Here is a 15,539-nt window from a genome sequence, read left to right as displayed (position 1 = left end):
TACCTTCAGAGCAAAGGCATACACTATCAAAGTTCTTTGTGCTAGAGATAATTTAGACACACAGTGAGCAATCTTGAGAACTAATTCCTATTTTTCATTACTACATAAAGTCACAAAGCTTGTGTGCTTATGGTGTATTTTCCTAAGCCATGTTTTGTTTGTATTGAACTCCTCCTTCACTGACTTCCATGATCTGCAGTGTGTTACTGGTCTTGTATTTAACAGCTGCCTGTTCTTGCCAAGTCTGGCTCCCCACAATGCACCTACAAATAATGCTGTTACTACAGGACTTGTTGATGGTGCCGTTGTGAGCGGAATTGGAACTGGTGAGTACTCCAGTATGACTGGTAACAAACAATGTTTTGTATCTGATGTTTAGTTCTCTTAGACTTCTTGATTAGTCTTGAACTGATAGTATGGTGTTGGATGCTGTGCACCAACAATCAAGAACTTCTTGTGTCTTTTTTCTCTGTGTTTCTGTTGCCCCCAAAACAATGAAAAGCAATATTAAATATAAATGTGTGATTGCTTTAAAATGCAAAGCTTAAAGTAGAAGGCTAAATTGTAATCAACCAAGGCGTATGAATAATAACCCAGATGCATTAAGAAAAAGTTGAGGTTGCAGTGTGTAGAGCATAGGAAATGTGGAATGAATTGTAATGCCATACTTGTGACTTTGTTCTGCTGAATCCTTGACTGCATTTATTACAGGTGTAGTTGCACACACCATCACAAAAGCCCCATCTAAATTGTTTGCCATCACTTTTACATGCTGTTGTGGATTATTCACCCTACAGGAACCTGGAATGCTTAATTAAAAGCTGTGGGGTTCATTGAACATGGTCACTTAGTTAAAGAAGTTGTTACGTCTAAAAACTAAGGTGAAGGCTTACTGCAGTAAGACAGAATTAGTGGGAGCATCCTGGGATATTAAGTGGAGTCAGATGTATGTGGTGGAAAGATATTCCCTTAACAGAGGCTTCTTCAGCATCTGAGAAAACACGGCTAGTATTAGCTGAGCTGATATGAAAAAAGGAACAGGATCAAGTAGGCATCCTAAGTGCAGCTGTGTAATGGGCTTTCTTTTTATTTTTAGGTGAAAGGTTTTTCCCACCACCATCTGGTTTAAGCTACTCAACTTGGTTTTGTATTGAACATTTTAGTACACCTCCCAATAACCATCCTGTGAGACTCCTCACTGTAGTGCGGCGTGCGAACTCCTCGGAACAGCATTACGTCTGCCTTGCCATTGTCCTCTCAGCAAAAGACCGCTCACTGATTGTTTCAACTAAAGAAGAATTGCTTCAGAATTATGGTAAGAGTTGTGCCACGTCATCAGCTAATGCTGGCAGTATTATAGGGATGCAACGGCGAGTTTATTTTAAACCCACTATCCAGAAGAATTGTGCGTGATGGAACTTTTGTTCCTGCTTCACCAGTTCCTGATTTTTTGACAGTGGAAAAATGCAAAATGTAAACATGAATTTATGGAGCTTTTAAGATTTCCAAAGAAGATTCGATGTCTGTATATAAAAGAAAAATTTTTGCCAAAACCCCAGGTAATACGTATTCAGGGGAGGGATTACATCATTGATTTTGAAAGGTTTTGCCTTTGATGTATCTTGTGTCATTTATTTTAGACATCATCTCTTTAAGTCTTGAGGTGCAAATTTTAACTGTCTTTGCTTTGAAGAAGTTTGGAAATAAATAGTAAACTAATAGGTTGAAGGCTTTTTCAGTCTGGATAGTCCCAGTACTGGAGGGTTTTTTGAAGGCAAGCAATAATTCACTTCATGTTTTAATGCTGTGGTCAGTTTTCAGAAACAGTTTGTATCTCCATTCAGTATCTGTGACCAAAGGAGGAGTTACAGGAGGTGTAGTGAAGATCTAAGTGAAGCTGGTGATACCAGTAAATTTGCTAGAGAGAGCTATCAGTGCACTCAGGGACTTGAGGATGAGCTGTCTCCTGTCTCCAGCCTTGTCCTCCATCAGAGCCTCCAAGAGTGGTTGGTTTTGACAAGCTGTTACACAGTGAGTCTGTGGAGGAACTGAGAGGAGCAGGCCAGCCTTCTGTGTGTGTTTCAGGCTTAGCTCTTCACCAGACCTGCCCAAATGGTTGTCAGAAACCTATTCCGGCTTCTGTTCTTTACTTTTGAGTAGGCAGGACTAAAAAAAGAATTTATACAACTGTTGTTATTATAAAAACCTCCCACAAACAACTAAGCGGACTGTTAGCATGAAAATAAGGAATAATCTGTAAGCAGACATTAACTGCAGCAGTGTCTCTTGGTAGAAGTCAGGTTCAAAACCTGAAACTTGAGAGCTGAAAACATAGAGTGTAAAGTAGGAATTAAACCCCCTAAATTGCAAAGATACTGAGAGTGCTTTCTTTCTCAGAGGACCAAATTCTTAGAGAATGAAGCAAGTTTATCTTCACACTAATTACTTTAGCCTGCACTGAAGCTATTCATATGTTTTTAGTTTAGTGAATATCTATAATCAAACTCCCTGAAAGAGATCGGATTTGAAAACACTTTGTCAGAGAAGATCTGAAGGTTTCTGGTTATAAGGACTGTTTTTTACTTCAACCAGGACACTTTGCTTCACTCAAGTGCTACCCTGTTGTGTCTTAAGTCATAGTTGGTGGTGTACAGTTGAGTGCTGAGCAGGTGGGGACCTGGATAACTGAGACTGGAATTGTTGTGCACAGCACAGGGATTGGAAGTGCTGACAGTCTCTTGTAAGAATAAATGGGGTGATTTAAGGACCCTTAATGAGAGCAAGAATTGTGCTCAGAGATGTTTGGCTAAGAAAAAGAATTTGAGATTATTTTTGTATCTGAACGTTACTTCGAAATACTCTGCTTTTAACATTTTCCTTGTGCTGTTTCTAAAGAAATGAGTGTTCTCCCTGTGCAGGCAGCTTTTGTAGTAAGAGGATTAATGGTTTCTTTTCCTTCAGTATGAAAGAAGGAAGATGGATCTGAAAAGTTCATGGTTGAAACATTCCCTGGGTTTTGGGGAATTTTTTTTTCTTTTTTTCTTTCTGTTGGGACAGCTTTTAAGTAGAGTAGGGGTCATTTCTGTGATGCAAAAGTGGGAATAAAAAGTCTGGGAGTATGAGTATCATCCTCTCCACAGTGTGAGAAAGGTGAAAAATAGCTCTGTGGGTTTGGGGACACATCTATTGGTTCTTGGTGAATGCTGTTGTAGAAACTTATTTAAGAAAACAACAAAAAATATTTCTGTGACTTGCATGGCAGCATGAGAAAGTAAAAACTTGAGCTAACTATTAATTCCAGCTAAAATTTCGAAGGGAGGGGAGAAGGTGAGAAGTAAAATACAATTGTCAAAAGTCTGAATATATCCTGAGATTTTTAAGCTCTTGTAACATTTCTGCTGGTGCCGACTAACTGGTGCTTTTCCTTTAGTTGATGACTTCAGTGAGGAATCATCATTTTATGAAATTCTTCCCTGTTGTGCCCGTTTCCGCTGCGGTGACCTCATTGTGGAAGGCCAGTGGCATCACCTAGTCCTGGTCATGAGTAAAGGCATGCTGAAGAACAGCACAGCTGCACTCTACCTCGATGGACAGCTTGTTAACACTGTTAAGGTAAAATAAATCTTTCAGCTATCATTTTTACTGATTGGAGTGATTTTTTTCTCTGTGCAATAAAAAAACCTTACAAGAAAAAAGAACAAAATTAATCACCATCACCCTGTCAAAAAGGTGATCACCCTGAACAGAATAGAAAAAAACCCCAACCCAAGCAACAAAACAAAAAACAACAAGCAAACTCCACATTTATTTGCAAAGGTCAATGCCTCATTGTTAGGTGGAAGAAACTGCAGAGAGCAGTGAAGAGCACTGTGGACCTGTCCACTGAGCACAAAATATTCCCAAGCTGTAACAGATATCCAAACATAATTTGACAACTGGCAGGTGTGGGCTTTAAGGTATAGAGCATAACCTGGTGTGGGGTTTAAACTAGCTAATGTTACTGTACTGCTGTAGGTAAAACAACATGTTGACTTTCAAAGTTTACCTCCCAGTATTCCTTTTGCAAGAGGGGGACTACAGTAAGTTGTTATGCTGACAGCTGTAATATTTGAGTGTCTATGTAGCTATCTCTCTGGCTATGCATGACTACATTTAATAAATACTAACAGAATTTTTAAAATGTAAATAGAAAAAAGCCTGTGAGGTTGTTATTGTCTTTATATTTTGGCCTGTATCTTACTCGTGTATTTGTTTAATTGTTTGAAAAGTCTTGCTGAATTCAATTCATCACATTTTCACTTTAGCTTGAAATGGTGTAATTTCCAAAGTCTGGGGAAGAAGAAACAACACTACTTTGAGCACCATGTCTTTAGAATCAAAATACAACTTCTTTAGGCAGAATTCTCATGTTCTCCTCCTGTGTTTCCATACACACCCTCATCTTTTGATAGCCACTTCTGGTCTTCACATTTCCTTTCTGTTTAAAGTTCTTCACTGTCTAGTTCAGTACAATGTCAGAATACCCTGCATTACATAGCAATCACTTGATACCTCTTCTGGCTTGCAAAACCATTTTTGGACAAAATTCCTGATCTTGTCACGGTGCCCTTGCTCCCTCACTAACTTACCTGTGTTTTGCTCCCTCACAGCTTCACTACATCCATAGCAGCCCCAGTGGCTCTGGCTCTGCCAACCCCCCCGTGGTCAGCACAGTGTACGCCTACATCGGCACGCCACCCGCACAGCGCCAGCTCTCCTCCCTGGTGTGGCGCCTGGGCCCCACGCACTTCCTGGAGGAAGTGCTGCCTGCCCCAGGGGTCAGCACCATTTACGAGCTGGGACCAAATTACGTTGGGAGCTTCCAAGCAGTTTATGTTCCATGTAAGTACAGGTCAGGTGGCACTTGGTAACTTGGGCTGGCTGTGCTGAAATCTTGGTGTGCATACTGGCAGAACAGGTGAGAGAGTGTGCCAGGAGCAGGGAGGAAAAGGTTGCTCTTCACAGGAGGAAGATTAGTAGCTGCTGTTGAAGAGGATGATAGGAATCCAAATTCTTGTGCTGAGATATAGTAGAAGTGCTTGTATTCCTCACTTTGGTTTTAAACCAGTTGGAAAAGTCATTATTCATACTGTATGTGATATTTATTTCTAGAAAGTGAAATCAGAAAAGATACAAAATTTTAAAGATACGGTTATGTATTCTCTTTGAATCTTGCATCTCTCATACCATTCCAAGGCTGCTTTCCTATCAAACTGTAGTAAAAAACCAGTTGTCACAGGCAAAGATGCAGATTTACCAAATGTTTCTCTGGCTTTTGATTGCTTTTTCTTCAGAAGGGACGGGAAGTTTACAGCCTTTAGGCTGGACAATATCACATCTCAGCTGTTTGCTAAATCTTTTTTTATACCTATTCTGCAGTATAAGTTCTTAAGGTTTTACTGTTCAAATTAAAAGAAAAACAATGCCACTAATGAAGGGAACTTCTATTTTGTCTTTAAGGTAAAGATTCAAAGTCGGAAGGAATCAATCCATCGCCAGTATCTTTGGTACCAGAAGAGAAGGTCTCCTTTGGTCTCTATGCACTGTCAGTTTCTTCATTTACAGTGGCAAAAATAAGGAAAGTTTACAACAAGTTGGATAGTAAAGCTATTGCCAAACAGGTATGTTGGGAAATCAGTCAGCTAGTGTGTATGACTTTTTCCTTTCTTTTAACTTAGCTCAAGACAATTTGCTCAATGCAGCCAGGAACAATCTAGTCCAATCCCCCTCCTGTGGGCAAGGACACCTTTCACTGTGTCAGGTTGCTCAAAGTGCACTCCAGCCTGACCTTGAATGCTTCCAGGAACTGAGAACTCACAGCTTCTCTAGGCACTAGATGGCCAATCTTGGGGCCTTCTATGATGGGGTGACTGCATCAGTGGACAAGGGAAGGGTTACAGATGTCATTTATCTACACTGCTGTAAAGCCTTTGACGTAGTCCCCCACAACATCTTTCTCTCTAAATTGGAGAAAGAAAGATTCAATGGGTGTTAAGATGTATGAGAAAGTGGTTGGACAGTTGCATCCACTGGGTAGTGGTCAATGGCTCAGTGTCCCAATGGAAACTGGTGACAAGTGCTGTCCCTCAGGAGTCTGTGTGGGGACCAGCATTAATTAATACCTTCATTAATAACAGAGAGGGATCAAGTGCACCGTCAGTACATTCACTGATAAACTAAGCTGAGTGGTGCTGTTGACACACTTCAAGGCCAGGATTCCATCCAGTGGGATCTAGATGAGTTCCAGGGCTAGGTGGGCCCAGAGAAGTGAGCCAGTTGGAAGCTCATGAGGTTTAACAGCACTAAGTACAAGGTGCTCCACCTGAGTCAGGGTATCAATCCAGGCTGGGGATGAGCAGATTTAGGGCAGTTCTGCTGAGAAGAACTTGGATGTGCTGGTGGAAGGGAAGCTGCACATGACCCAGCCATGAGCATTCACAGCCCAGAAAGCCAAACATGTCCTGGGCTGCATCCAGCTCTGGGGTCCCCAGCACAAGAAAGACATGGACCTGTTGGAGTAAGTCCAGGGAAGACCACCAAGGTGATTAGAGGGATGGAGCATCTCTCCTGAGAGGAAAGGCTTAATCTGGGTTTGTTGTATGTTACTCGTGATCACAGTAAGAAAATTCGTAAGTTATGAATTTTAGGCTTGCATAAAAATAGCCTCTTCCCTTCAACCCCTGCTGTTTTTTTCTTGTTTTCTTCAGCTGGCAATTTCTTCTCATGAAAATGCCACACCTGTGAAGCTGCTACATAACTCAGCAGGGCATTTGAATGGACCAGCACGCTCCCTTGGTGCAGCTTTGATAGGGTATTTGGGTGAGTTGAGTACTTAAGAATTATTATGCTTTGAAGTTATTAATTACTTGTCAGTAAGAACTTATGTCTAGAAAATAAATCACGTGATTGATGAATGTTAATGGTGCATTGTATTTATTGAACATTTTTATATTTTATGGATATACTATTATCTTTTTTGCTCACATGAGTTGCTTGTTTCAGTTTGATTCATTATTATGAAAATATATTCGATTGGTTTACCTTTGGTCATAAACTATTGTTCTATATTTCCTTCACTTCCTGTTCTGAGGTGTCATAATTCTTCTAGTAACATTCTTTTTATAATTCAAGTACTGCTAAAATGAAAATTGCTTTCACATTTTCACAATTATTTCTTGCAAAAATTCAATTTGATAATATTTTAATTCATTTTCCCTGTCTGTGTTCAGGAGTAAGAACATTTGTCCCCAAACCTGTTGCCACTACACTACAGTACATTGGTGGGGCTGCTGCTATTTTGGGACTTGTAGCCATGGCATCAGATGTGGAAGGGTTGTATGCAGCTGTGAAAGCCTTGGTCTGTGTAGTAAAGAGCAATCCACTGGCCAGCAAAGAGATGGAAAGAATCAAAGGTTATCAGGTATGTAAGAAATGTCTTAAAACAGACTAGGCTGATTGAATTGAATTTCACTGTTGTCATCACAGTTCCCATGGAAATGTCTTGTGTTGTAACCTGAATTTCTCTTTAAAAGTTTCTTGAGCTCTTGGTTAATTAACATATATTAATTGTTTACAATGTTTTAAAGGAGAGGGTGAAAAGTTTTTTGCTAAACCCTTGTGCATGTTTAGCTGCATTGCTGAAACTGAGCCTTCAGTACCACCATGGAAGAGCACAAAAAAACTCTTTTCTTATGATTTTGAACCCACCCCTGCAAGCCTAGGAGCTTGTGTCTCTGATGTGCCAAGAGAAAGGTTAAGGACACATAAAAAAACCCAAACAAGTGAACTCCTAGAAGCATCCTTTTAAGGAGACTGCATGGATTTTGTAGTTAGTGATGCTGTTTCCTTTCAAGCTGAAGACATTAATTCTCCACTGGGATGGGGAGAAGACAATCACTTAAGCAGAAGGATGGTTGACTGATTTGAAAACGTCTTCACATGAGCAATGCATTTTATGTTTCTCATGGAGGCTGCTTTACTGAAATGGAAAGTTCTGTGGTTTGGGCTGTGTATTTACAAACCTTGAAATGCTAATGCCTGGTGCAGTTACATCAAACATATCATTCCAAGGAGCCTGGTGCAGACCTTGGCTTACTGTGACCAAACAAGTCCAGACAGTGTCCTTCTTGTACCATGAGTAGTCAGTGGATCATCACAAATGACCTTACATTCCACTTGTACTGACATCAGTAAATATAATGTGGTTTGAGGGAGATTCCCAGAAATCTGTATTTCTTTAGTGTTTCACTGAGGATGGTAAAGCTGCACAGGCCAGGATGTTGAGTGTTTAAACAAGTTTGCTTCAGAAGAAAAGAGACTATAACGTTAAATCTGGCAAATGGTTCTTTCCCAACCCAGATTATAAGTTAGAGCAGAAGCGGGGACTGCAGTCATGCCTAGGGGAACAAAGCGTAGCAAGAAAAAAAGATGCTTATTCATATTTATGTTACTTCTTTTCAGTGCCAGAGCACCTTTCATTTGGGCATGCAGTGCTCTAGGCCTGCTCCATTTGTCTGCCATGTCTAGGATCCCAACTGCTTGAGGATCTGCTGTCTTAAACTGACTGCCAAAGAGCTGAGAGTGGTGTGTGTGTCCCTAATCCTCAGGGCCTAGATCCTGTCTGTGGTGTAAACAGATGTTTATGAGCTGGAGAGCGTCCTGGATATGCCGCTTTTGTAATGAACTGTACTGCCACTTTCAAACTCTTTCATCCAGAGTATTAACCAGCAGACATACTTTAAGGCCTTCTCAAAATGGGCACGGGCATTTCATCTGTTTTCCTGCATGCTTAGGCAACATTGCTGTGTGCGCACAGGACTAATTCCTTTTCTGTTTACTTGTTCAAGCTGCTGGCAATGCTGTTAAAGAAGAAACGGTCCCTTCTGAACAGCCACATACTCCACCTGACCTTTTCCTTGGTGGGAACTGTTGACAGCGGCCACGAGACATCCATTATCCCAAATTCTGCTGCCTTCCAGGACCTGCTCTGTGATTTTGAAGTATGTAGAGCTGCACAGAAGAGTGATTATTATGCTGGATAGTGATTAAGTCAGATGCTGATAGTGTATGTTAAATATTCAACAGTAGCAAATTAGGCTGTTATCCTGAGAATGTCCTGTTTCTTATATAGTACAGTAAAGCAGCTGAGCAGCAAGATTATTGGTAACTTTTCCCACTGAAATGGCTTGAATCACTGCACAAACAATGGATGGGTGCCACCAGTGTTTCTACTTTTTGTTGTTTTAGAAGACAACATTCTGTAGTTTTTTGTTCCTCAATTTCTTTTCACCTGTGTGTTCTACTGCAGTACATTTATCAAGGCATGAAAAGTGCCCTGAAAACACAAGTAGGAGGTAAACATTCAACACAGCACATGGGAATCGCTTTATCATACATTTCCTGCAAGGTTATTAGTAAGGGAGTCAAAATTTTGTTTGCATGACCTATGAAATACTTAAATGTTGTGTTCAAGTAAGGAAAGTAGCAAATTTCAGAGGGAAATGCTAATGCAGTAGAGACTGATAAAAGATTCCCAGAACTTACCCTTTGGTGTGTGCTCCTTTGGCATTATCTGTACCTTACATAGACTGACTAAAAGAATTCTGACTCACATACATTAAAGTAAGTAAGTAAAAACCCTGCTACCACTGCTAAGCCAGCTATAAGTTGCTGACTTAATATTGCAAGTCAGTTTTGCACAAATGACTTAACAGACTTAACCACTTCCTTCTTTTAGATGTCTATTTGAGTATTTCAAAGAACTCCTGGAAACCTTATTTAGGAAGAAAGTCTGAGATTTTGGCTATTGTTTTTTCAGTTTTTTGATGGTTGTTTTAATTACTTACTTTATTCAGAAATCAGTGACCCGAAGATTTCACTTAATTTGGATAAATTAGATGTTCTTACTCACGCAGAACAGGGAAATTAAAAGATTTGTTCTCATCATTTTAAATTATAAGATTAGAAGAAAAGCAAAAACTAGAATGCTTTTCATTTAAGCCAGTTTTATACACCAGAACACAAGTATTAATTATGCTTTGTTCAATAGCAAATCAGTTTTAAGATTTGCAGCTGTAACTGTGAGCTTTCTGGCTTTCTTGTCTTCTGTTACTTCTATTGATTGAACAATTGATATTTTGGGGGTTTTAGTAGAGAATCTAAATAATTTAAGTGCAGGTGATGCTAGGTAAAAAATAAAAGCAGGGAAGACCTTGAGTTTAATCTTGGTGGAAGGTAGTAAGTTAATTTTATGAAGACATAAACCTTCACCTAAACAAAATTAATTTAACGCAGCCTTGCAAACCCAATAGCTCCTTTGGAGTCATTACACTGTTTAAGGTTTGTGCAAAAAGACAAGGGTGTGTGACCTTTTGTCTAGATCTCTTTATAAGTTTTCAGCACGGTACTCTTACAGAGAATATTTTTGGAGCCAATGTGTGGTTCTTCATGCCCAGGTAAACAGTCATATATATGAATGATTTTAGTATCTTCATAACCTTTGATTTATTAATGCTTGTTTTTAACCTGCAAGTTGATTTGTGTACAAAAAATACTGATTTTTCTTATTTCAGGTCTGGCTTCATGCACCCTATGAGCTTCATCTGTCATTATTTGAGCACTTCATTGAACTCCTCACCGAGTCAAGGTACGAGCTGAACTGATTCAAGCCTAGTAATGGGATTTACAGGATTAGGTGATACTTAGAGGATACTCCAATTCTAAATGGCCATCTCATTTATTTTCTTCTTCCAGTGAAGCAGCAAAGAATGCCAAGTTAATGAGGGAATTCCAGCTCATCCCAAGACTGCTGTTGACTCTTCGAGACATGTCCCTGTCTCAGCCCACTATTGCTGCGATTAGCAATGTGCTGAGCTTTCTACTTCAGGGCTTCCCCAGCAGCTATGACCTACTCAGGTAGCCCACACCTGGATAATTTTGTCTTTCTTGGTTGTGTTACCTTGGTCAAAAGTACTTCATGGTCATACTGCTGAGGAGTGTGTGACATGGAATGCTCATGGACTGATTTTTTTTTTCCCCCCTATGAACCAGATTGAACTAGACATTAGCAATATGTTGAAACCTTGATTTGCATGTGATTTTCAATTTGTACTGACCAAGCACGGTTGAATGGTCAAACTGGTTTAATGTTCTGCTGGTGAAAAGTACAGGTGCTGAGCAGCCCCTTTTAATCATGTAAAGCACTAAGCATTCCTCCTGAATGCCACTGAGTATTACTTGACACAGGCTAAAAAGATATTTCTGGTTTAAATGCAGTTTTGATTACTATCTTGAATGCAAGGTTTAGTTCCAGATTTTTTTTCTTAATCATCACTGTATAAAAAGGTATTTAAGGCTGTCAGATATAGTACTACTGATTCTGACTGATGAAAATTGCACTATTTACTGCAATTCATATGTACAGGAGTGTTTTAAATGCTTTAAGAACAGTTTAACTCCTTGCTAACTTGAGTTTTTTCATCTCTTATTTCATTATAATGGAAATGGATAAAATATTGTGGGGTTTAGGAGCTCTTTGCATATGCATGATCATGTTTGCAGCTCCTTACTTTTAAGTACAATTAAAGGTATCAGAAGTCTCAACCTGAGCATCTTACCTGTCCTTGTTTTAATTATACAGGACAAAAAAAAAAGATTCAAGAATAAAACTATTGATTTTATGATTAGATTATTCTAATTATTATTTTATTATTAGATTATTCTAATTATTATTAGAATAGATTGTAAACCAGTGTTCAGTGTTCTCCTTCCTGGAAATAAAGAATGAAAAATGTTGCATAACTTGGGAAAAGTTGGGCTACCGAGGGGCCATTTCAGGTTAGTTGCAGAGGAAAGAGGAATATATTGCATTTCCTTTCTTGGAGTGGTACATCAGTGTCTTATCATGGAAAACCATTACCCTGTGTTACATAACCTCAAGCTATAGGCATAAATGTTCTTCCAGAGTTGAGTAACCACTGTTTTGATGTAATAATTGTTCAGCTGTAAGGGGTTGAGAATAATGTTTTGTTCTCCTTTAACTTGAGGTATTCCTTTTACTAGGACTCAACGGTACCTCCCAGTTCTGTTTCCTGAATACTTTCATTTTCAGGGTCCCTTACCTGCAGACTTGTCTGCAAGTATTCTATTAATTACTAGAAATTAATTTGTGTTTTGGCTAGTAACTTTAAATGAAGACCATTTTCAACAATCTTCAGATGTGAGAAAGCTGACATTTTTGGGTATCTCCCTTTCACTGGTGTCATGGTTTTATATTTAAGGTGAATTATTGATAGGTGAGAGTGCGTTGACATGTCATATCAATGAGTGATGTTTTTTCTGTATACATCAAGGTTTGGACAGTTCATCTCTTCCACTTTACCTACATTTGCAGTCTGTGAGAAGTTTGTGGTCATGGAAATAAACAATGAAGAAAAGCTTGATAGTGGTAAGTGTTGACAGTACTTAGAAGCAGTGAATAAAATACATTGTGGTCTCTTCTGTGCTTGAATACAAAAAAATGTAGAAATAGTGTCATTAACAATGTTGCAATATTGTTATAACCTGGCTGCCAGTTAGTGGGGCTTTAGTTTTCAGTATTGAGTGCAAAGCAGAGCACTTGGAAACTTTTATTGTTTCCTTCATTTAGCACTGTATGGTTTTGTTCTCTTTCCTCCACTTGCTCCTTCCAATCAGCTGTGCACCTCTGCTTCTTTGATGGGAAAAAGAGGAAAAAAAAACCCAAACAACTGGTTGCTAGGTTCATCAGCCCTCCAGGTGTGAAAGAAGTGAAAGAATTAGCTAAGACAGACTAGTAACTTTTTTTTAGGCAAAAAAAGAAATGTTACCATCCTTCAATAATTCTTACGCTGAACTGTTTTGAGACCACTTTTACTCTTATTTACCTTGTGCAATTGCATTTTCAAGCAGTCTCCCTGAACAGAAATGTTTTAGTCCCACAGTGGATGTCAGCTAAATAAATAGAAGGATTATCTAAAGAAGCTCTGTTTATACATCTCTTGGGAATATACTGGTGCAGAGGGACAAGTGAGAGAGATGTTTCTTCTTTTACAGTTAGTTATATTGGTCTGGTGGGATTCATCATCATTATCTTCCTGTGCCTCACCTGTTCCTTTTGAATACTTTTGGTTTTGTGGTCTCAAAGATTATTAAATCTGAGCTTTTTATTGAAAAAGAGGGTATTGGGTATTGGAGAGAGATCCAGATTGGTGTTCCCACCCATGCTAACAGCAGCGTGAGCTGTTTTTTGCCTACATAGGGGACTGAAGAACCTTGGGGAGAAATTCAGGGTGTGGCAGAAATGAAAAGAGAAGCTTTTGAGGCAAAAGGCATGAGATTTTTAGGCTACTGGAGTTCACCACTTCTGTAGGATTTATGCCACAGGAGATCCTTTGTGTCTGTATCTTGTGCACAAAACCTTGGTCCAGAAATTTTCCATTTATCTGTCTGTCTTCATTTTTGCATATAATGCCTCAAGCTGTGCTGCCTTTTTTTTTTTTTTAATAACATAAAAGCAGGGTCCTCCTTTGACAGACCAATATAAGCTACAGGAAGAGGGATTTGCAAAATAGTTGTAAAGTTAGTCCTGAGCTGCATGGATTGCCTTCGTTGCAGTAAATGTATTTTTCAACTGATGATGAGCTTGGGGATGTGTTGAAAGAAAAGGAGACTAATTTTTCTCTCTATTTCTTAGACTTGGAGGGATTTGGGAAGTATCAGGGTAAATTCCTTATGACTTCCACATCTCCCTGCAACCACTCCGCTTTCAAAATGCAAAATGTTTATTTAATTACCACGTTTTGCACTTTTGAGAGAAGGGAGGGATGGGAAGGCAGGGTGACAGATAGTGACCACCTCAGTTCAGATTACTCTCTGAGAAGCTATGATTCTCTTTTACCTGTTCTTCAAGCTCCTGAAGTCTGTGGGACAGTGATAAGGAGGCACCAGACATTTCTCAGCCCTGTATTACAGGCTGCTTGCACTTTAGCACAGCTTCCTTGGAGCCTGAGTGTGGAGTCAGTTTGTATTTGCTTATGTATGGAATTTATGAATAGCCTTTGAAATGCCCAAGTTCCAAAATCCTAATTTTGCCTCTTTTTTTGTTTGGTTTTATTCAATATTTAGGAACAGAGGATGATTTTGGAGGACTTGTTTCAGCTAATCTTATTCTACTGCGGAACAGGCTTTTAGATATCCTTCTGAAACTTCTATATACATCTAAAGAAAAGACAACTGTTAATTTGCAGTAAGTACATAAAAACCCTTGAGGCAGAGAAAAGATTTTATTTCAAGGGGAAGAATTATATAGCCTCCCTCCAAATCACTAGTTGAATTGCATCGTTTTATAGGAAATGTTGAATGATTTATGCAGATGTTACTGAATTACTCTCAGGTATGCTAGTAGAAATGGGATGCATTATTAATTTTGTTGTTTTCTCTCAACTTCATGTGTGGCTATAGAAAAATAAAACCTGTCAAAGAGAAAACTTCTGATTTTAAAGAAGTGGGATGGTCAACTTCCCATTTGGTGGAGATCCAGAAGCTTCATTAGGGGTTATCATTAAGATCATCAACCCTAGAATGACCCTTAAAATTACAAAAATTACAAAAAGCACTTTCAAATGTTCCCAAGTAACTCTTCCCGTAATAAAAACAAAGAAAGAAACAATCTTCCTTCATTTTTTAATACCCATTCATTAAGAAGACATATGAAAACTTCTTGTTCAACAAGATGATTTCAGTTCAGAATTCCATATTTGTTATCAAAAGCAGCAATTGGAGAAATCTCATGCAATGGAATTAGTCCCAGGAGCTGTATTTAGTCCTTCCTTTCTTCTAAACAAACGCACATTACCTGTTTCATATAAAGAGTTAATAAATGATATTACTTGTTTGTAGCAAACTTAACTACAAATTTGCTCCTAAGGTTTACCCTGCAGTGGATGACATTGATTTTTGCTGTCTAGAAGGAAATTAAATGCTGTAAAATGTGACTTATTTTTTCCCTTCTCTTAGGGCTTGTGAAGAGCTGGTCAAGACACTGGGTTTCGATTGGATTATGATGTTTATGGAAGAACATCTTCATTCCACCACAGTCACAGCAGCCATGCGAATTCTCGTGGTCCTGTTGAGTAATCAGTCCATCCTTATTAAGTTTAAGGAGGGTCTCAGTGGCGGAGGCTGGCTGGATCAGACGGATTCTGTCCTGACCAATAAGATTGGTACTGTGTTAGGTAGGCATCTCAGCCCCTCAGGGCTCAGGGATTGCTGGGAGCACCTGTGCTGGGGTGTTGAGCTGTGGGTTATTGTGGGGGTGCTGTCTGGCTGAGGCCTTTCTGTTACTCTTGTCTATGCTGCCATCAGATGCTTCTGCACTTCATTTTTCTTACAAGCAAGAGTTTAGATTTCCTAGGCAAAAGGGGGTGGTTTTACAAAGCTGCCCTTAGCTGATATGACACAGATGTCATTGTAAGTCCAGTTTC

General features: G+C 39.2%; 1 protein-coding gene across 4 annotated transcripts in view; it reads left to right on the top strand.

Annotated features, from left to right (window-relative positions):
• WDFY3 (WD repeat and FYVE domain containing 3) overlaps positions 1–15,539 on the top strand; it is a 150,682-nt gene that overhangs the window by 95,834 nt on the left and 39,309 nt on the right. For all 4 annotated transcript variants that reach the window (XM_053975347.1, XM_053975345.1, XM_053975346.1 and 1 more), the window contains 13 exons: positions 226–326; positions 1,097–1,315; positions 3,431–3,612; positions 4,650–4,881; positions 5,500–5,660; positions 6,747–6,858; positions 7,269–7,459; positions 8,886–9,038; positions 10,611–10,684; positions 10,792–10,953; positions 12,390–12,484; positions 14,182–14,302; positions 15,073–15,290. In XM_053975347.1, coding sequence (XP_053831322.1) covers positions 226–326; positions 1,097–1,315; positions 3,431–3,612; positions 4,650–4,881; positions 5,500–5,660; positions 6,747–6,858; positions 7,269–7,459; positions 8,886–9,038; positions 10,611–10,684; positions 10,792–10,953; positions 12,390–12,484; positions 14,182–14,302; positions 15,073–15,290 — 2,021 coding nt within the window. The remainder of the gene's footprint in view (positions 1–225; positions 327–1,096; positions 1,316–3,430; positions 3,613–4,649; positions 4,882–5,499; positions 5,661–6,746; positions 6,859–7,268; positions 7,460–8,885; positions 9,039–10,610; positions 10,685–10,791; positions 10,954–12,389; positions 12,485–14,181; positions 14,303–15,072; positions 15,291–15,539) is intronic.

The sequence above is a fragment of the Vidua macroura genome, chromosome 4 (assembly GCF_024509145.1).
Source record: "Vidua macroura isolate BioBank_ID:100142 chromosome 4, ASM2450914v1, whole genome shotgun sequence".
In the NCBI taxonomy this organism is placed as follows: Eukaryota; Metazoa; Chordata; class Aves; order Passeriformes; family Viduidae; genus Vidua; species Vidua macroura.
The sequence above is the reverse complement of the archived record's forward strand: the minus strand, read 5'-3'. Positions and strand labels throughout refer to the sequence as shown.